This window comes from Brassica rapa, chromosome A04 (assembly GCF_000309985.2).
Source record: "Brassica rapa cultivar Chiifu-401-42 chromosome A04, CAAS_Brap_v3.01, whole genome shotgun sequence".
Lineage (NCBI taxonomy): Eukaryota > Viridiplantae > Streptophyta > Magnoliopsida > Brassicales > Brassicaceae > Brassica > Brassica rapa.
Window position 1 is genome coordinate 4,895,414 of NC_024798.2, and position 21,629 is coordinate 4,917,042.

Below are 21,629 nucleotides of genomic sequence, written 5' to 3' on the forward strand. Positions count from 1 at the left end.
ATGGCTCCTCTCTGAATTCTAATCTCTTCTTCTCGAGGTCACAGGTAAACCCTACAAACTATAAGCACCTCTTCTCGCTTTCTCATTTATTCTTCTCTATCAATGGCTGTATGAACAATTTAATTGTCCTCGCTCAGTCTCTCTCTTTGTGTTTTTTTTTACATATATATCTGTATTGAGACATGATGAACTAAACCGATATGTTTTAATGACTTGTAATACTTTTTGTTGTTGGTAGACTATTGATTTTAAACCCTTTAAGCAGTGATAGAACAAAGGGGGGAGAGAAGATGCACTCTCTAAAGACTAGTTGCGTTGGGTAAGTATTTGCTCTAGCTAAGCCTCACGACTCTGTTGGCAAGAGAACGCGTAATCGTATCCCCAAGGAGGAGAGAAAGACTCTGGTCGAATCTTTCATTAAAAAGTATGAAAGTCATAATCTTGAGTTTGTTTTTTTTTTTTTTGTTTTTTCTTATCCACTTGTAATTGTTTGATTATATTTTAAACAGGCATCAAAGCTTAAACAATGGGAGGTTTCCTTCACTTAGCCTCACACACAAGGAGGTTGGTGGGTCTTTCTACACCATCAGGGAGATTGTCAGAGAGATTATCCAAGAAAATAGAGTCCTTGGTACTACTGACTTGATTCTTGAAGGCAAGGGCGATGACGACCGTTTGCAAGATCAAACTCTGTCAAGTTCTTTACTGATGGATCTTGTGCCTCCTTTATCTCTGTCCCCAGAGGGATTCCATTCTCCATCAGGTCAAAGTCATAATCATTCTAAAGAAGACAGAGGATCTGGTGTATTGAAGGACAGGGAAGTGAACAGGTATCAACCTTCTGAAGAAGGCATAGGGCTGCTCACACACGAGCCAGTGGGGTCTACTGACATATCCAGGGCTCAGTTTGCAGAATCTTGCGGTGAGGAGAACGATGCAAAGCATGATAGAGTGCAGACGATATGTGATAGTTTTGCCTCCAAACCACAGGATAAAGAACTCGAGGTGGATATGAAAGACAGAGGATTAGAGGAAACACCTTTCATTGAAACAAGAGGCACAAAACCTGACGAAAGAGTGAATGATGATGAAGCAGTGATGGCCGAAATGGTGAACATGACGAAGGATGCAGTAGGCACAATTGATTTGCCAGCAGAAACAGTTGTTGTTGAGACATTTCCAATAACATCTGTGACTTCTTCAACAATGGAGTTGGCTAAAGTTTGTGAAGGTGGGAATAGAACTGTGGCAAAGGTGAGTACTGAAACTTCTGTTGATCTTGGAGATGTTTCTGATGTACCTGAAGAACAAGTAGAGACAGAAGTCATTGGTGTTCAAATGCCAAATCAAATTTCTGTCTCTATGAAAAAGAAAGTTGAAGAGAAAACTGTAAATCCTGCTGATACTAAAGGGACGGTGGTGGTTGCTGATGCTGTGATTAGCAGCATTCATGAGACTAAGAACTTAAGTAATGGAAGTTTGACAACTGAACGGACAACGCCAACATCTGTCACTGAGGTAAGCTTTGTCAACTATCTGTTTGTCTTCATGATGTCCAATTTGTTTGTGTTGACTGTTGAGCAGCAGGTTGTCATTGTTAGTTGCGTGACTTATTTATGAACATCTCCTAATTCTTCATGTTTAAGTTTTAGGATAAAGTATTTCATTAGTGTGTGTGTGTGACAGAAGAACGTTGATGATGGAATACTAAAGACTGTGAGAGGATTAGGGTGAAACTGCATATATTCAAAGTTATTAGTTGATTGCTTATAGAAAACTGTGTTTAACTCTTTGCAACCTTTTGAATTGTGTAACAGTCTGGAAGTGTAAAGAAGGACACAGCTAGGAGTGAAGTCACAAGTGTGGAGAAGGCGACTGTTGGAAAAGGAAAACTCGATGCTTCAGAGTTCCAACTCTCAGAAAGGAAACATTGCACCACTAAACAGAATCAAACCGTGAGTTTATGCTGTGAGATTGTTGGTATTTGTGTTTGCTTCTTCAGAGGTTTCCACATGCCTTACCTTTCTGTAATCTTTTTTTCTTTCTTTCTGTGCAGTGAATCGTGGAAAGGGCAATATAATGTGGGAGGAGGACATGAGACAAATCCGCTTTTGGCAGCTCTGAAATCTTTTTTGACAGCCTTTGTGAAGTTTTGGTCCGAGTGATAATATATTATTATTGTAGAGCTATGTTGGTTGGTTGAGTTTTTTAGTAGTGAGAGAGTTGGTAAGGTTAAGATGAGATATATGGTTTGAAATGTGTTGTGTTGAATGTTATGGGTTGAATCATATGAAATTAGTTTATTCAGATTTAACATTTCAAGGCACAACGAACCTAAAAATATCATGATGGGTTCCCAATTCTAAAGAACATGGAGTTTCAACCAATCTTGGCTTATTCTATGGCCCATCGTCTTCCTCCTTGACCATTTTACTTATTCCTTTCTCAGTTTTTTGAGTTTCTTCTTGATTTCTCATGTTACTGCCCACCTGATCAATTTCAAGGCCATGCCCCTCCCCTAACACGCCTGTTTGTCTCTTTCTTTACCCTTCTCATCGTTGTTCTGTGGGTGCGAAGTGTACAAATCACAAAAAATGAACGACTACATGGAGCTGCACTGAAGTCTGGTGACTTCAACGAGACTTCCATCGAGCTTCAAAGATAAGTGCTGGACACCAATCAGTCCATAGAGCGGTGTTCAAAATCCTGGTCACAAGGTCAATTTTCCTGATGGCCGTGAAGAAGGCAGCAATGGTGATCTTTTGGAGCTAGCTATCTATGAACTTCTTGCAACGACCAAAGTCAGCGTGACGCAGCATATCAAGATCCTGGTGCTCAACTGCCAAGTCCCCAACAGCAATGGTGATCAACCATTACAAGCTGAGGCATAGAAACAATCTCGTTTTCTCTTTGCTTTGTCGTCTGTTTTGATTGATGATGATAAGAACACATGGATGGCACAGTTACAAGAGAGCATGGAGTTGAGAGAAGACATAAGGGGACAGCCTACCCTTTCTATCTAGAAGTGAAATAAACTTAATGCTTTCATTTTTTCCCCAACTTAGAATGATTACAAAGATGATAAGATACTATGCTCTAAATGTTTGCATTACAAACTCCTCAACACAAAAAAAGAAGAGACGATTCTCTTCACGTTCTTATGATGCCAAAAGACTCGTCCGCTCACACTAGGCCTTGTTCACCCGAATCTTCTGTCCTTCCAGCAACTGAGAGTTTGTTTAAAACACAATCCACAATGAGACAAAAAAATGATTCTGCATAGACTATAAGTAGGAAGATGGAGAATCATGGCAACTTACAGAGTTGTTAAGAGCCAAAATGGCAGCTTCGACATCTTCATCAGAAGAAAACGTAACAAACCCAAACCCAGTGGATTTGGAAGTACCAGGCACTCTCGAAACCTTAGCACTCAAAACTTTCCCTTTCTCAGAAAACAAACTCTCAAGCATCTCTTTAGTAACACTCTTTGCTAGATTCCCTACATACACTTTGTAAGGACTATCCACAAAAGCTGATTCTTCAGACTGAAGCAGTGACAAATCAGGAGATGATGATGATGAAAATTCTATAGGCTTCTCAGTGATATTAACCTTCACCTCACGTCCTTCAATGGTCTAAGAAATAAACAAAGCTTGTGTCATTTTTCTTACAAGAACTTAAAAGAGAAGAAGAAGACTCACAGTGCCATTCAACTTGTCAATGGCAGCATTGGCATCTTCAACTGTCTTCATTGTAGCGAAACCAAACCTACGGCTTCTTCCTGAGTACTTATCATACATCACCTAAAGCACAAATCTTTTACGATGAAACTAGATGATGATGAAGAAGAGGATGTGAGTAGGAAACAAGAACCTGGACTTGTTCAACGGCGCCGTGTTCTTCGACGATTTGTGTGAGCTGCTCGTTAGTAACTGTTCTTGGTATGTTTCCGATGTAGACGCGTCTTGAAGATTCTGCGTTGGGGTCTAAAGCGGGTTTTTCTTCCGTATCCGTCTCCATCGTTGCGTGAGGGATGAGTCTCATTCTGGAGGTCCGTGGGAAAGAGACGGAGATGGGTTTGAGGGAGAGTGCATTGGTTTGAGATTGCAAAGAGGTGAAGGTTTGGGGCTGAAATGAGAAGAGTGTAGGTTTGATTGACACAACAGCTGTTAGGAAAGTAGCCATTGTCGGAGAAGGAAGTAGATAATGCGGGAGGAGAAGAAGAAGGTGTTGTGTTGTGTTGTGTTGTGTTGTGTTGTGTTGTGCTATCAAGACAACATTATCCATAAGCCGTTCTTTCACTTCTTCAATCTCCTTTAGACAATTGGGCCTAATCGAGCGTTTCATATTTGGGCTTACTGAAGTCACTTGTTTTAAAACCAGCACCAGTGTCCACTTTTAGGCTGTCCCCGGCCCATGAGTTATCCCGGAGACGGTTTTGGCAGGTTAATCTAAATAGCAATGGGATTTGTGATACACTATCATTTAGCAATTAGCACAAATGCTCCATAATCTGTCTATCATTTAGCATAAATGTTCTTCAATCTCTCTATAACCACCAAATTCAAATCAAGTCCAAAGGTGGGTAGAATTCTCCCAAAAAAACAAGTTCTAAAGAGTAAGATCAATAATGAAACTTTATATGGTATTGGTTTTTATTGTCACTAGGTATATTGTACGTAACAGCCTGGCTCTAATTGTTGGATACAGCCTATATCCATCATTTTCTTTTCAGAAAATCTATTTCTAACTATGTCTTCGAACTCAAATTTGAAATGAATCAAAATACACACATGAGACCTGAATCATGATTTTACAACTAGTTGTGTTCTATTAGTATGTTTCAAGCATAAAATCTATATTGTATAGCGTTAACCCGAAGTTGAATTCAGGATCTCAAACTTTATAAGAGTTTTTGTTAACAGATACATAACTTGCTAGACATGAAAAAAATTGAGAACAACTAACACAATATTATAGAACATGAAAAGAAATACAAAATAGAACTCCACATCATCCTAAAAACCGAAGAAAAAACTTTTAGTAACACCAATCCATACATAAATCACTCTATTTAACCTTTTGGAAACAACAAGCACTAAAAAAATTATTTACATCATTCTTTCTGACAATTTTTTACAAATAAAACTTAATTAAATAATCATTGTAAATATTCCTTTGAAAGCTATTTACGGTACACTTCTCTGCGCAGAAATTTAACATCATGCGTAGAAACTCAATAACTATTGAATCTCTGGATTCTTGCAAAATTTATAGCGATTCGACTATCTACAACTAATGAACATCCATTTTTCTGCTGGTAGTTTCATTATGTGCGACGGTTGTGCGTTTGGAATTCGATAAGTTTGGAAGAAACTAGTAAATGAAATCTCAATCCAAAATTCCTTCGGAATAAAAACAAATTACACTACCTATTCATTTTAAATGTAAATATTAGCAATACACTAGGCATAGGCGGATCAATTTTTTTTAGTTTTCAAATTTTCGGGTTCAGTTTGATAAATTCCATTTGGTTTTTATCTACGTTCGGATAGAATTTAGTTAATAATATTTCCGGCTCATTCATAATTTATAACTCTATTTAAGACTTATTTTCCATCCAAACTCATTTAAGGAGTGGTTAATTTTTTGAATATTTTTAGATATTATATAAAGTAAACATAGAATTGAGTATTTGAGGCATATGTGTAGGTTTTGAACACTTAATTTGGATACTAAGTCAAATTTTACGTAATTTTTTGGATTTTTCGAATCATTTAAATTTGTGGGTTATTCGTTCTGGTTCAATTAATAACACTTCAAGTTCGGATATATTTTTCACCATTTACGTGATATTCAGATATTTTTATCACTCGAATCAGATACGGATTCGAGTTTTCAATTCGGTTCCGATTCATATCTTGAGTTTCAAAAAAAAATTGGCCTATAAGATATCAAAATCTATTAATTAATAATATCAGTGTTTATATAATATCTGTAACTTTATAATTGATTGATAATATCAGTGTTTTATATAATATCTATAACTTTATAATTGATTGTGTGATATACATTTTGATAAAAGAGATTACATATTAATATTTGATTTGATCATTATAATGCATATTCACAATTTTCAGATAAAATTGAAATAGATAATCTATCAAATCAAAACACTTGCTTGAGCAATCAATCTACTGATGTATTCAAACCCATCCATTAATATAGTGTTAATGGTGAGTTGTTCGAGTTTATGGTAGGTAGACCTATGAAACCAAGAAGCCTACCCCAAATGTGGTAAAATCAGAGCGTATATTGTATGCTTATTCTTGTTAAGCAGAAACCAATGAACTTCTGTAGTATAACGTTACAGAAGAGAAAGGAACAAAAACCAGACATAGCTGGAAGGGGAACTTGCCCCCAAATCTTGAAACATAATGGGAAGTGAACAAAAGCTTTGTGGTGACAAAAGTCTTTCTCCTGCAATGAAATAAGTTAAGTGGTTGCCAAAACCAACTCCACTACTTAGAATCGAGCACCATTTCCTTTCAAAGCTCTCCCTACTCTTTACTTTTTGGCTTTTTGCTTCTTCCTATCCAAAGATGTTAAACCAGCACCTAATCCGGCAGGAGCCGCCACGTTCGTTGTTTTCCCGTTTTCAGAGCTTTCTTTCTTCTTCTCTTGTACCTTTGCCTCTCCATTTTCTCCACTTTTCTTAGAAGAAGAATCTGCGGTTCCTGCATTTGCATTGATCAGTTGAGAGATCTGTGGTGGCACTTGAACACCACTATGGGGACGAACCAGTAGCCCCTTGGCTGCTGCTTTCTTCCTAACTTCGGCTGCAGCACGAGCCGCTCTTTCATCAAAACCTCTGCCCCGTGGTTGAGCCTCCCCGAGGACAGCTGTGTTTAGTGCATTAGACCTCTCTGCCGCTGCTGCGTTTTGGAACGCCTGCATCAGGTCTGGACGTGCCTATTGGATATCAATCAGGAAACCGATGTCATTAATTAGTTTTAGCGTAAATACGAGAAAAATCAAAACTACAAATGAGATACCTTCAAGAGATCGATAGCCTTTTGCGTGTTGGCCGCAGTGGCTGCCAGTCCTTTCTGCTTCTGTGCAGTTTTCTGATGAAAAACCCAAACCAGAAATATGGAAAACATAAAGACAATGTATACTAAATAACGAGGTCGTACTCGGTTATTATTGTTGCACAAACCTGAACCTCACGCATCTCAAAAGTCTTAATCCAGTTTTGAGAGTCTTTTGTCCTGGAATCATCCTCTCCCAATTGTTTGACAAGTATATCATAGGTTTTCTTCTCATGCTGACCAAAAACAAAACAGTTGCTTCAAAAGATGAGTCAAATAAAATAGAGGATTCAAAAGCCTTATAGAAGTTTGTAATACCTGGTGTGAGAGCTTGAATAAACCCATACTGTTGCACGCAATAGCAAGAGCGTGGTAGCATACTGCAGTTTGAATGTGTTCAGGGCCAAGAAGTCTCTCATTTTTCTTCAAAGCGTCTTGAAGATAACGCAGAGCTGTGTCCATTTTGCCCAAGTCTTGATACATCATGGCAACATTTATAAATGTGGCTGCAACATCTGGGTGATCAGGCCCAGATGAGAGACCAAGTAATAGCAAGGCACGGCCCATGTTCTGTAGAGCAAGCTCTGTCTGGTTCAGCCCATGGTAGAAAAGAGCCATATTGCCATAGCTGCAGTGCAGATACCCCACCACGTAAGTACCATATAACAAACCAGAGAAAAAAAAAGAGGCGCATTGCAAGCCATTCAACTGAAGTCCTGCTTCTAATGAATTGAGGGAGCGGAACAACATTCACTTTAATTATATTCAGTAGCAGGATGTCTCGCCCATTAAGTCAAATGATGAAAGTTCAACAGTTTCAACATTGGAACAAGTTACAGTAATAAAAGAAAAATAGTTGATACCTGTGGGCAGTATCAGGATGGTCCAAACCGAGGCATCGCTCATTTATGATTAGTTCCTTGTGTTGCTGCATTATGGCCCCGGCCATATCTCCTGCATGGTACAAAACCATGGCTAGGTATCTGAAAAGCAAATGAAGACCAGAAAAACTTAGGGTCACTAAAGCGGAAAACCATAGATAACAAGTAGCATAAAACAAAACCCGAATAGATGATTAATGGAACATCAGGCAGTCTTAAGGCTTACCTGCAGCAGTTTGAAACTTCCCTGTGCATTGGTCCAGTAACCTGGAATTCAGATGAACATGTGCAGCAATTTTAGTGAGCAAATATTTAGAGAGTCTATATCAGATGCATAAACAGACCACTTACCTGTTGAAGTATTGAAAACGCCTCTGAAAAGAACGTGTAGGATTCACTAAGCATGCCCTACAAGAGATTAATCATTTTAATCAGACAAAGACAAACAGAGTAATACGTGGAAATTAAAACAACTAATTTGAAAAAGCATTGCTACCTCAGCCAGTTGCAGCTTTCCCATCTCGATGAGATTTTTAGCCTCAGAGCATACAGGGACAGAGTGCTTGACAACAGGTCGAAGATCCAATACATCTGTCGCATCAAATGGCGAGGAGGCCTCAAAGTCGTATTTGCGAGCAGCAACACTGATGCCAACCTGTTAACATAAAAACAAAAAACAATTGATAACAATAACTAACTAGAATTGATAACTAACGTCTGAACTGTTCTCTACTTACCTTTTGGCAAAGGTTGCGGAGAACGTGTACTTTTTTAGCTGTAGTTCTTGACAGCTCGGGCAGCTCAAACTGAAAATATGCTCATGTTAGCTTCGTGTGCTTATAGTAGGTGAAACAAATGTAACTGACTCATGATTAAGTTGATCATGATTATTATACCTCATACTTGGCTTTGGCAAATTCCTGAATCTCAGACCATAGCATGTTGGAATCAACCATCATGTACGATGAAAGAGTCTTCTTTGCAGAAGCCTTGCCTTTCCCCCTTCCTTGACTCTTCTTGGTGATCGATTGGTCCTGTCCAAATTCAAGTCAGTATAGCACCATATGGTAATCAGAAACAATTAGTATGGTTTGTTTCTGATTAATTTTATAGACTGCTTCAAAGAACTGAACTAGCATAATTCAAGAACAAACAAGGAACTATAGATGGACAGACTTTGATAGTGCACACAAACCTTCTTTTGATTTTTAGTGTTGGGGCTAGCTTTTCCCGCAGCAACATTTCCGAAGAAACAATTGAGGAAATGTGAGACTGCTGCGCCAATATCGTGATCCTCTATATCTCTTAGAATGTTCTGCATAACCATGTAAAAACTTTAATTAAGTAGCTTGTCCACTGAAACCATAACTCTTGTTTAACAGTCTTTATAACACTACCTTGAGAACGTGCTTGGCGGATCTGACGGTAATTTCATTCAGGCAAAGATCCCACAAATGAGGCAAATGCTTCACTCCATTAGCAATCTGGTCATGTACATCCATTGTTAATAAAGTCAACCATGTAGATATAGCTTATAAAACAACAATGCATATGACAAACTTACTCTTCCGATGTAACGAACGTTGACACCATGAGAATGGAGCGCTTCAGTCAAAGTCTGACCATCCATTGGGGAAACTTCAAGAGTGCAAAGATCTTCTATGAATTTTGGAAGTACCACATCCACAAGGTATGAGCTAACTTTCTTCACATTTTCTTCATCAGAAGAAATCTCCTGGTTGACCACAAAAAGTTAAAAGTCAAATCAGTTAAACAAACATTAAGAAATAGTTTTCAGACAAAGCACCTATAAGCAACATAGCGTACCTCTTGTGTGCCACCTAATTTGAAGTCAGTGAAAACATTAGGGTTAAATGATATTTCTTCACATAGTTTGGAAATTTCGGCTGCATAATCGGCGGTGGTATTTTGCTTTTCTGTAACAGTTTTCTGCGGATAAAACATAGATATCAGCAATTATAGTTTCATTCAATTGAAATACAGCTATTCTCAGACATTTCTATCTAGCATTAGGAAGCAAGGGTGGGGAAAGAATCTCAACGCACAAGAATAAAGGAATGAACCACCGAGTTCAATTGTATTGTCTATAAATATAAATGTAGCTATTTTCATCATTGTTCCAGAGGCCAATCCGACATGGTATTTTGGCAGTCAGCTTTTTCACTTGACAAACACTCAAGGAGGAAAGCACATACCTCAGAAGTCAAAGCTCCGTTTTCCTCTCCATGGATCGATTCAACACCAGTTTTAGAAGTATCAGCACTTGCATCAGAAGGTTCGGAAACAATATCCGTCCCTTCATCAGTCTTGGTGTTACATTTTGATTTCTCCAGAGCTTCCGCCTTCATCATGAACATAGATTAATCAATACCTTGCACAGCAATACTCATGTATCGAAGGAATAATGAATATGTACCTGGCAAAATGATGTGATCAATTCTGGTCTTAGGACACAAAAACGTGACTCTGGACCCGTGTAATTGGCATCACGAGGCGTGACTCTCATCAAGTCCAAAAGGTAATGTCTGTTATCACTCCCAACAATCCCCTTGCACTCTACTGGTGCAGCTAGCTTGAAGACATTCTCAGAAGCATCAATAACAGCATGTTCCTTAATGTGAAGACGCTTTGCTGCCTCTAACACCTGAAGAATATATTTTACAAATAGATCAGTACTAGAACTATCACATCAATGCTTACAAAATCCAACATCGAGAGAGAGCAAATCCAATTACCTTAGCATGAAAATCTTCATTCCAGCAGATTTTCTTGCCATTATCAACTGAACCATACAAAAGCGCATCTGATTTATCCCCTTGAAGGATGCCTGGTAGAACACTCTAGAACATACATGAAACACATTGCAAGCTATTAAATTTCGTACAATCTCAATTTAAAGGACTTATTAGTTTCAGTATAAGTACAAACCTGAGCAACAACCCTATGACCTCTGTAATCAATAATGGCCATTGCCAGATTATACAACCCCGGGACATCTGCTTCTTGATATAACTTTGTGCCTTTCAAGTCGTTGTTTGCAGAGGCATACGTTGCCTGCTCACTTTCAATAAGAGGCGCCTCATTACAGCTGTTAAGCTCTGCATTGTGTTCTCCATCGCATGTTTTGTCTTCGCATGGAACCTTTTCAGACGAAGACACTTTCTCAGTCACTGAAACATCATTTGATGGACGTTTCTTGGATAGCTGTTCAATGTCGGCATCAACAGCAAAACTGAAAAAGATATTGTTGTGCACATACCTACAGTAGATGAACAATAACAAGTATTAAAAATTGAGACGCTGATGCAAAACTACAAACATCTAAAATCTAAACGCTTAAGTCATTTCTCCATGGTTAAGCTCATTTAACTAGCAAAATTTCATCGCAACAATGAGCATACCAACAACAAACCATACAGCTAACCATAGAGAATTAGTGATATAGGACATAGGATTAACACTGACATGTGCAGACACTCTGGATCAGTTGGATTTATGGGTGGTATAGATCGGCTGATTACACCAATTGCTCCATTAAGCGCCGCATCGACGAAGTCAGAAGACACTTTGTAAAGAGCCCTGTCACGTAAGATCCTGCAAAGAAAGAAATATCTAGTATGAAGAAATCTAGAAAAAGGAACGGAATTTCAAAAGAAAAAAATTTACGTTACCAAAAAAAACACTGTAGTAAAATATCACATGTACCTCTCCTGAGGCGTACTGTGAGGGAACTCCCTGCAAGATTGCAACTCTTCGTTCCAATCTCTTTGCATACCGATCAGCTCACTACCATAGGAAATGGTCAGTGCTTCTTCTGCTCTCGCTGCGTCGCGCTTGTGATCTGAGCAAAGATACGAGAGCCTATGGTGAGAAATAATAGCAATGAATCTTAAAACTTATTTTCTCATAGATAAGTAGATGTGAGCAGAAGCGCATGTTCTATATATAAAACAGAAAATGAGAAAGCAGTCGATAAACTAGCAACAATTTGGAGAAAAAAACTATTTTTTTTTTTATCAACGGAGCACAAACTACTAATTTATGAATTCAAACGAATATCCTATAATATGACTTGCCCTTCAAGATGCAGTCACAAACAGACGCAGACAAGAAAGAAACTTCAAGGATCTTTTACATATAAGGAAACTAAGGTCAAGTCAAAGCTTTCTTTTAAATCACAATTAGTGCTGGGTGTCACGTCAATATCTCAGAAATATAATCAGTGCTTACAACAGGAAATACGTAGAACGTCCTCTAAACGAGCCAGTAGAAAAGAACAGAGCCAAGCTACTAAAACCAAATAACTGTGCAGCAGCAGACAAAAGAATACTGTAATAAACAAGTTCCGTATGTGCAAAGTTGATACGGACTCAAATGCTATTAAAGTCAAACTCACCGGGAACAGGAAATGGTCTTAGCCATGAGTGTGGTGGCAGAAGCGATTGAACATTCTCAAAGGGATGCGCAGATGCCTTCTTTTCCATGACCTCGCGGAAAGCTTTGTAGTCAAAGGAAAAATGGAAGATAAGTAACTAACTGAATGATAACTATCAAGTCAGTAATAAATAAACTAAGAAATTACATATACACTGGCTCTCACCTTTTTTAAACTTCGAGCTAAGTTTTTGCAATAATCCTATGAGAGTGGCTGTCTCGAACCCAGATTTACTCGGTTTTGGATCGAGAATATTCCCTGAGCTAGAGTTAACGTAAAACGCCTTTGTGGTACCGGTGATGCAGTACTTGTTACCTTCCAGCGTCACAACATCCAAATAGATCAAATCTCCTACAAGCCTGTAACAAACAAACTCATTAGAGGAACGTATGTTAATTTATAATATGTTAAAAGAAGCTGATTTCTACCTTCTGTGGCTTGGAGGAGGGTTGAACGATGAGAAGACAATGCTGTCCACACACTTGATCTCTTCCGATGGAGAATTGATCAACTTATTGAGAGAGGCGGGCACATCTTCCATGAAACCAAGACAATCAAGCTCCGGGACGTTTGGTTTGTCTGTTTCAGACATGGGGACATAAATAAATCTGGAAAGCGCAAGAACACTAAAAAGAATTAAGATTCAAATGTGAAACCTCCAGGATTCTGAGCTTTGTTCGCTGCAGCAGCATCATACTTCAAGGCAAGCGTTGTTGACAAGGAAGAGTGGAGGGTCGAGAGCGAAAGGAGATCTCTAGCTCGGTGAACGTGAGCCCTGATAGACCTATCATCGTACAACGCTGTGGATAGAAAGAAAGAAATTACAGTCAATTGACAACAACTAGTTACAACGTACAATAAACGAAAGAAAGAGAATCCTTATTATCATACCGGGAATCATTTCTAAGGAGCAACCACCAATGGTGATGTCAGCAACTTCAGAGATCTCATTGTAATCTTCAAGATGGTGAGTCTCCCCATCCTTACTGCGGAGCAACAAGTCGTAGCAGGTGAAGTAACAGGTCTCTGGGGCATCAAGAAGGAACTGCCTTATATCCATCACTGAGTCTCCAGGGTTCAACTGATTTTAAAAAAAAATAACAGATTGAACATACTCAATAACTCATACCAGATTAATAAGCCCATAGAAGAAATACATAGAGAAATAAATTGATTTTCTAAGACAGAACAGAACATAGTATAGTATAGAAAAGGTAAAAGAAAGAAACTTTTTGAACTCACTTGAAGCTCCATTTTAGCGCCACTCTGTGTCTTGACAGAAACAGGATAGAGACGAAGTTCACCTGTGAAAGCAAATCAAATCATATTTATATTAAAAAAATGAAGATAAAAAATAAATAGGATTCTTCCAAGAAAAGACATAAAGAGCAAACCTTGCTTGGGTTGCTCATCGTTACTCGCTACTTGCGATTCACTTTCGTCTTCCTTAGGAACCGGAGGAGGAACTTCATTGGTTTCAGGCACGGCAGCTTCAACAGCATCGTTGGCGGCTCCATTGTCGGGAGCAAGTGCAGGCGCTGGAGCAGCAGGAGCATCGGGTTGAAGAGCAGAGTCAGTGGGGTTGGGAGCAGAGCTCTGAGCCGCTCTCTTGGCCTTCGATTTGTTCGACTTCCCAGCCATTTCACCTGACAAGATATAGTGAATTAGCACCACAGATTAAGATTAATAAACAATTGAATTGGATGTTATCATTCATTTGATGGAATAAACTAGGAACAGAATCAGAAAGTGAGAAAAAGTCGACGGCGATAGATGTAAATAAGCAATAGCCTAAGGTTACAGAGGATCTGGAAGGTGAGAATTACCTTGACGGAGGCGACGACGGAGAGAGCGGCGGAGTAGGAAAGAGATGAGGTTTAAGGAGGGTTGTTGAACTGAATGAAAGAAAGAAGTGGCGGCTGATGATTTCCTCTGACTCTAGTACTAGTAGCAGTAGTAGGAGACGCACACAAACCAATCACTCTCTTTGGGCTTTATTTATTGGGCCTTTTATGGGCCTTTTTAAGTAGTACGTACTTAATTAGCAAAATCATCTCCAATTAGGTAAAGTTAAGATTTCCCACATTAATAATCATTAATCACTGACCTAAACATATTTTACCGCTATGACAAACCTATGTGGGTAGGCACAAACTAAGGGGTTTTGTCGCGTGTCTGTTACAGTCTGTAAAGCTTTTGTCTTTTGACATAAAAGTCCGTAAAGCTTTTAACATAAAAGTCTCTTTTCCACGTGTAACAAATACGGGTATCTCTTGCTTTAGGGAAAATCTCATAAAAAGTAGGAGTGTTAAATTTAGGGGGTGTTATTGAATTAAGAATTCAATGTAACTGTAGTTAGGAGTCTTTCAGTGGATTTGATTGGATTCTTTACAAGATAAAGATGAATTTTAGTGGAGTTTACTGTAATTCAAATGGAAAAAAAAAATTCAGCTCCAAACGTTTAAGTTCTAATGGATTCAATGCAAGGCAAGTAGATTTCATTGTAATTCATTGCTATTGAATTTTTGATTTTTAAAACTACCCAAGTTTCAGAAAATATATATTTCTAGAGAACTTTTCTATTAATGAGATTTGCAATATGAACACATCAGAATGTCTTTCAAAACTGTCATACACACGTTGTTTTTTCTTGTTTTGATTTTGAGTTACATAAAATTTAAAAGATATTTGTATGTTTGTCCTTTTGGATGAAGAATCGAATTATGTTTTTGAGTTTGCACACAAAAATGTTAATCGAATACACATTTTGCAGAGAGAGAGACATAAAATCGAAGAAATAACAGAGTATATTTGAAATCCTTCCTAAAACAAGAGGAAAAGTACGTAATTGTTTTACTCTTGCTTTAAACATAAAAGTCCATTAAAATCTAAAACAACTGAATTCTAACAAAATCAGTTGAACATTGAATAACAGGGGATTTTAATTCACTTTTACAAATACACAATTGAATAACACGTGATTTTGTTTGGGAATTAAAGTACATCTAATTCCATTAAATTACCATAGAAAGAATTGGAGAGAATTTTGTATATTGTAAAAACAAATTGAAAAAAAATTGTCATAATGATTTTAAGAATCTAATGGATACAAGTAGTATTCTTAAAATCTTGTTTGAAGAGTTAAATAGTGGAGAATATAATTTTCTATAACACTAACTTTGATAGATTTATGAAATCATTAAAATTCAAACTTTTTGAATAACAAAAGATTTTATCTAGAATTATAAAATCATTGAACCAATAATAATAGATTTTAATAAAAATGTGAGAATTTATAAATCAATAGCACTAAATTATAAGAATTCTAATAGTCGTTACAAATCTAACTACCACTAACACCCCTAATATTAAGATGAGTTTATGAGTTTTTCTTACCAGAAAAAAAGCATACAAAAAATGACCAAAAATAAATTTTATGAAAGAAGTAAAAAATTTTCTACTTTTACTTTATAGATAGTTAAATATAAATAATTATTTAAATTAATAAAAAAAATTTTGAATAATATGTTTTCAATTCAAACTTGTTTTATTTTATCTCATTTTTTATTTTCTTTTTAAAATTCAAATTTTTATATTAAAACTGTACTCAAAACTTTTATTTTAAATCTTAAACTCTATCTTTCAAAATCTCACCCCTTAAATCTTAGTTGTAGACTAAATGAGTTAACCTTTTTTTTAACCTTTTATTCATTAATAAAGAGAATCATTAATAAAGAATTTTTTATTCTGTTAATTAAATATTTTAATCATTTTGACCGTTATATATTTTAATCATTTTGACCGTTAGTGATATCGTAGCGAATTTATCTTTGTTTGTCCAAAAAAAAAGCGAATTTATCTTTGCTTTTTTATGCGTGTGTATATGTACGCCTAGTTGGCAAGTTGTCATTTATTTAGTGTAATTGATGTTGCAACAAAACATTAAAAGCTCTGGAAGAATAGGAAACACACGGGGTAACTGTGGGGGTATTTGGAAGTGAAGTAGGAGCAAGGTGTGTAACTGCATGACATGACTTCCCTTCTTCATACATAAGCAACATCTCCTTGCATCACGCATCATCTCGTTAGTATTACTATTTACATGATGAAGGTCATGAGAGTTGGATTAGCATTGTCACTGCTCATTACCATAACGGTTCTTACCATAGTCACTTCACAGCAAGAGGACCAGCAACCACCTCCACCCATGTTACCCGAGGAAGAAGTGTGGGAGGATGCAGCAGAACATTCTTCTCGTCACTGGTGCAGCTGATACCGTGCAGAGCAGCAGTGGCTCCTTTCAGCCCTGTCCCACCAACTGAATCCTGTTGCGCTGCTATTGTCACACTTGGCCGCCCTTGCCTTTGCCTACTCGCCAATGGACCTCCACTCTCAGGCATTGACCGCTCCATGGCTCTTCAGCTTCCTCTGACATGCTCTGCTAATTTCCCTCCTTGCGATGTCATTACCTAGGAGTCTAGAACCGAACTATCATCTTTCTTTTTTTCATTTACCTTTCACTCTAAACTGTTCAGTCAGTCCTATACTTCCAAAATATTAATAAAGAAATGTGAATCCAATCAAAATCTCATTCATTTCCAATAACAGATACACTGTATCCCAACAGATAGAGCTTTGTTTGCAAACTGAATCTTCTTAGGGGAAGAAAACAAATCCAATCCATACCAACACTTGGAAGTACATTATTTTTAATAGAAAAGCAAAGATCAGCTGGGGCTGTGTGGGGGTGGGCGATAGCTCGTGACTGCGTGCAGCACGTTGATTGATTCTTAGATATATGCCTTCCTAGTGTTTCCCTGTAGAAAAATTGAAACAAAATGTGAGTAGAGAAGTTCTACTTCAAAAAGAATGAAGCTAAAAGATTGGCAGGAGTACCAGTGGATTGGGTCTGTGTTTGTAACCCAGCATCATTCGTTTCTTTTACTGCTCGTATATAGCATCCTCAGGGTTAACCTCTCCTGGAGCAGAAGCCCCAACTCCCAAGTTGTTAGTCTTTACATCGCCTGCCATCAAAGGGTCCCATACCCTTTCTGGAGCTTCCTATACCTTCACCTGTAACCCAATCCTCCAATCTTTTAAGCTCCTTATCTCCACAAAGGCACATGTTACAGAAAGAAAATAGGTCACAAGTTCACAGATAGAGCGAACCAAGTAAGCACCTTCTTTCCAACCCATTTTTGACAAGAGCTTGTGTCCAACAATATCTGCTTGTATCTTAGCCTTCTCAGCTGCCTCCTTTGTGGCTTTTTGTGCAGCTACATCGTCACACTTTGCAAGGAACTTATTTAGCTCCTCTGGTGGAATATAATCACCCATATGATGACCTCTCTTTCCAGGGTCTGTGGAGGGAGTTGCTGAAATCAAAACATGACTGGGCGATAAGACATCACATGCCTCAAACAAGAAACATAAACAGGATTCATTCTCACCAGATGGGCCTTGAAGAGAAGCTGGCGAGGGCATCTCGTCTTTTGACTGCCTAGGACGTCTCATCTTATCTTATTGGGCAGCCTTCTTCATGTAAAAATCCAGCATTGAAACAGGGTCTGCAGCCCTAGGCGCACCATAGGGGCATCACGTAGACACATGTAACCCATAATCAAAACTAGATGCCAATGATAAGAGGGAATCTAAGCAGATAAAAAGGCTAGCTGACATACTGCTGCTAGGCCTTGTAATTGAAAACTATAAATGTGTTTAGTTGTGACCACTACAAACATTTGCAACCTATGAAAACATGTGATATTATTATGAAAATTTTTAGAGAAATTCTCTTAGATGGCATTTTTAGTTTATTTTCACAAAATAGACTTCAAAGAAGAAAATAACCAAAATAAGTTTTATTGAAGAGTCAATATGCACTTATACACAAGGGTTAATTAATCTAAACTTAGGGTTTAGAGTTAAGTGTGGGAGTTTTGGGATTGGGTTTCAAATTTAAAAAAATAAAAAATAAATATTAAAAAAATCAAAATAAAAAGAGTCTATTTTGGTCATTTTATATTTTAGTGTTATTTTGTGACAAAACTTTTAAAATGGTTATTTTGCCCAATTTTTTATGTATTTTTTTAATATTCTACATACCTAATAATAAATCGCATTGTTTGAGATTCAAATTTGAAATTATATGGTTCAGAAACATTAATGAACTCTTAAATAACCATTGAACTAAGAAAGTGTCATGAGCTCAATAGAACAATCTTTATATTGCGCAAACACATTTTATAGTGATATTTTCACCCCACTTCTTTACACCAATCAAACTGCCACATAGGATTAATGAAAGAAGGGATTAAATTTAGAAGAAAAAAAAAGAAATATAACTTAAAGAAAAGGAACTAACGTTGTTGCCGTAGACGGCTTCTTCTTGTTAATTACTTGAACACTAGGATAAGATCCGCGCCTTGCGCGGGATTAAGTTATTATTTTTATTATATTTTGGAGAATGAAACAATAGTTTGGCTTCATTTGGATTACGGGTGTTCAATCCGAATATCGGGTTGGTTTCGGTTCGGTTCGGTTTTTTTCGGTATTTGGTTAGTAAAATATAACTACTATGCTAAATCCATATTTACTTTGACTTTAGTCTTTCACATACTTTTGAAAGATTTCAACTGGACGACTAAATTGATCAGCCAATCTTATTGCTTTAAATCATTAGTGTTTATATATATATTATTTAGTTTGAATATTTATTAAATAAAAATTCATATGCGTTATATTTTATGATCATTTGTAACTTATTATAAAAAAAAAAATCTATTGATCACAAAATTTTCAGAGTGGGAATATTCAAATTTCTAATAATATATAGACGTTTTCAAAAATTCAAATATAACATATAAGAAAAAATATAAATGTTTTTATTATATATTTAATGTGATTTTTTAATATCTTTCAATAATATAAAATTAAAAAAAAGAACTAAGATACCAAAATTGTTATCAAATATTTATTATTCATAATAATTAATTTTCATATGTACGTTAATCATATTAGGTAATTTCGTAGCTTCTAATTAAGGAAAGTGCAAAAAACATTTTGGTAGATTATTTATCAATTCGATAGTTAGTTTAATAAAAAATATAATGTAAGTCAAGATGGACCAACCTATTTTTCTAAGAATAGTATATTTTATATAGTCATTTATTAAATGAGAATTTATAATCATACAGTTCTATGTTCATTCATATCATTTTATAACTGAATATTTAAATCATCGATAACAAAATTTTCAATGTGAAATCTTTAATAAGTTTATAATTTATAAATGTTTTTGAAAATTCATTGAAAGTTTTAATATTAAAATATTTATGTAATCTTATGGTATATAGTATAATCTATATATATATATAAATATATATGTTTTATTATTAAATAATATTTTTTACTCATATGGTTTTAAAATAATGTGTAGCTTCTTATAATATTAAATAAAAGTTCATATTAATACAATTTTATGATCATTTGTAACTTATTATGACAAAAAAATAATCTATTGATCACAAAATTTTCAGAGTGGGGATCTTCAAATTTCTAATAATTTATAGACGTTTTGAAAAATTCAAAATATAACATATAAGAAAAATTATAAATGTTTTTATTATATATTTAATGTGATTTTAAATATATTTTAATAATATAAAATTAAAAAAAGAACTAAGATACAAAAATTGGGGGGCACGATCTATTTCTCCCTCGGAACTATCGCATAGCGCTGTATCCCCACAGAGTTTGGTGGTCATCCTCTTTCTCCATAGATCGAAAGTTTCAAACTTTATTACACCTGGATACAAAGATGATGATCGTTTTACACCTGCATTGAAAGTTCGAAATCCTTTTACACCCAAAACTGGTTTACTGTTGGTTTACTGTATATAAATTAAACCTGATCATCCTATAACCAATTATATACTTGATTAAACCAAAACAACCCATTAAATTATCAATTACAACCCGATTATCCAAATCTAAATACCCGAGTTCTGGGTTTCTTCATCGACAAAAAAAAAGTAACCTTAAGAACGAACCCTAAAAACAAAATCACCTAAATCTTTGAAATTGAGAGGAGATTTTCGAGGGTTTCTAGTTGATTACATCTGTTATCAATGTCTGTTGTGTCGTTTCATGAAGTGCCTTCTCTTGTTGACGAATCTGACGATGAAGAAGCTATGGAGCGAAACGCCTTTCGAATCGAGGAAGTTGTGGCTGGTTTCATTGATGAGGCTCCAATCCGTCATGGTTTCATTGGCACACCAACAACTCTTGACCGCCTCCTTGATGATCCACTCGAATTTCCAGACACATTGCTCATCTTTAGTGTTCTTTGTCACGATCTCTCTCTTATTCTCCCCAAATATGAGTTTCCCCAATTCGATTTTTAGGGTTCTTCCTCAGTTATTGCGAATTTAAAACAAACATAAAAGGATTCTCGGGTCGGGTCGTAGATAACCATTTTGTTAGGTTTACAAATGGTTTGGTTTAAGAAAATTTGGTTTACTATTGGTTCGAGTATACAGACCGACAATTTCAACGGTATGGAGATATAGATTTCGAACTTCGGATCCAGGTGTAATAAGGTTTGAAACTTTCAATCTAGGGAGAAAGAGGATGACCACCAAACTCTGTGGAGATACAGCGCTATGCAATAGTTCCGAGGGGGAAATAGATCGTGCCCCCCAAAAATTGCTATCAAATATTTATTATTCATTATAATTAATTTTCACATATACGTTAATCATATTAGGTAATTTCGTAGCTTTTATTTAAGGAAAGTGCAAAACATTTTTTGGTACGTTATTTATCAATTCGATAGTTAGTTTAATAAAAAGTGTAATATAAGTTAAGATGGACCAACCTATTTTTCTAGGAATAGTATATTTTGTATAGTTATTTATTAAATAAGAATTTATAATCATACGGTTCTATGATCGTTCATATCGTTTTATAACAAAATATTTAAATCATCGATAACAAAATTTTCAATCTGAAATCTTTAATAAGTTTATAATTTATAAATGTTCTTGAAAATTCATTGAAAGTTTAAATATTAAAATATTTATGTAATCTTATGGTATATAGTGTTTAATATATATATATATATATATATTTTATTATTAAATGATATTTTTTACTCATATGGTTTTAAAATCATGTGTATCTTCTTATAATAAAAATGTT

General features: G+C 36.1%; 2 protein-coding genes and 2 pseudogenes across 2 annotated transcripts; 1 reads left to right on the top strand and 3 right to left on the bottom strand.

The window, feature by feature from the left end:
- Positions 1 to 45: 45 nt before the first annotated feature.
- LOC103863480 lies at positions 46 to 3,126 on the top strand (annotated as a pseudogene).
- On the bottom strand, positions 3,025 to 4,269 carry LOC103863484 (30S ribosomal protein 2, chloroplastic). Its single transcript, XM_009141230.2, has 4 exons — positions 3,874 to 4,269; positions 3,702 to 3,803; positions 3,321 to 3,635; positions 3,025 to 3,227 (listed from the first exon to the last, which is right to left on the bottom strand). The coding sequence occupies exons 1-4, from the start codon at positions 4,183 to 4,185 to the stop codon at positions 3,189 to 3,191; spliced, it is 768 nt and encodes a 255-aa protein (XP_009139478.1). The 5' UTR covers positions 4,186 to 4,269; the 3' UTR covers positions 3,025 to 3,188.
- A 2,024-nt stretch (positions 4,270 to 6,293) lies between these two features.
- LOC103863485 (clustered mitochondria protein) lies at positions 6,294 to 14,413 on the bottom strand. Its single transcript, XM_009141231.2, has 28 exons — positions 14,255 to 14,413; positions 13,823 to 14,074; positions 13,671 to 13,732; positions 13,320 to 13,509; positions 13,085 to 13,228; positions 12,857 to 13,007; positions 12,594 to 12,787; positions 12,390 to 12,491; positions 11,699 to 11,834; positions 11,459 to 11,587; positions 10,922 to 11,252; positions 10,729 to 10,833; positions 10,410 to 10,637; positions 10,189 to 10,335; positions 9,800 to 9,922; positions 9,537 to 9,707; positions 9,370 to 9,456; positions 9,168 to 9,287; positions 8,869 to 9,006; positions 8,710 to 8,778; positions 8,469 to 8,627; positions 8,324 to 8,380; positions 8,199 to 8,239; positions 7,955 to 8,074; positions 7,410 to 7,719; positions 7,220 to 7,327; positions 7,056 to 7,127; positions 6,294 to 6,972 (listed from the first exon to the last, which is right to left on the bottom strand). Exons 2-28 carry the CDS (start codon positions 14,067 to 14,069, stop codon positions 6,568 to 6,570), a joined length of 4,146 nt encoding a protein of 1,381 aa, XP_009139479.2. The 5' UTR covers positions 14,070 to 14,074; positions 14,255 to 14,413; the 3' UTR covers positions 6,294 to 6,567.
- A 1,801-nt stretch (positions 14,414 to 16,214) lies between these two features.
- Positions 16,215 to 20,689, bottom strand: LOC103863486 (annotated as a pseudogene).
- Between the last annotated feature and the right edge of the window lie 940 nt (positions 20,690 to 21,629).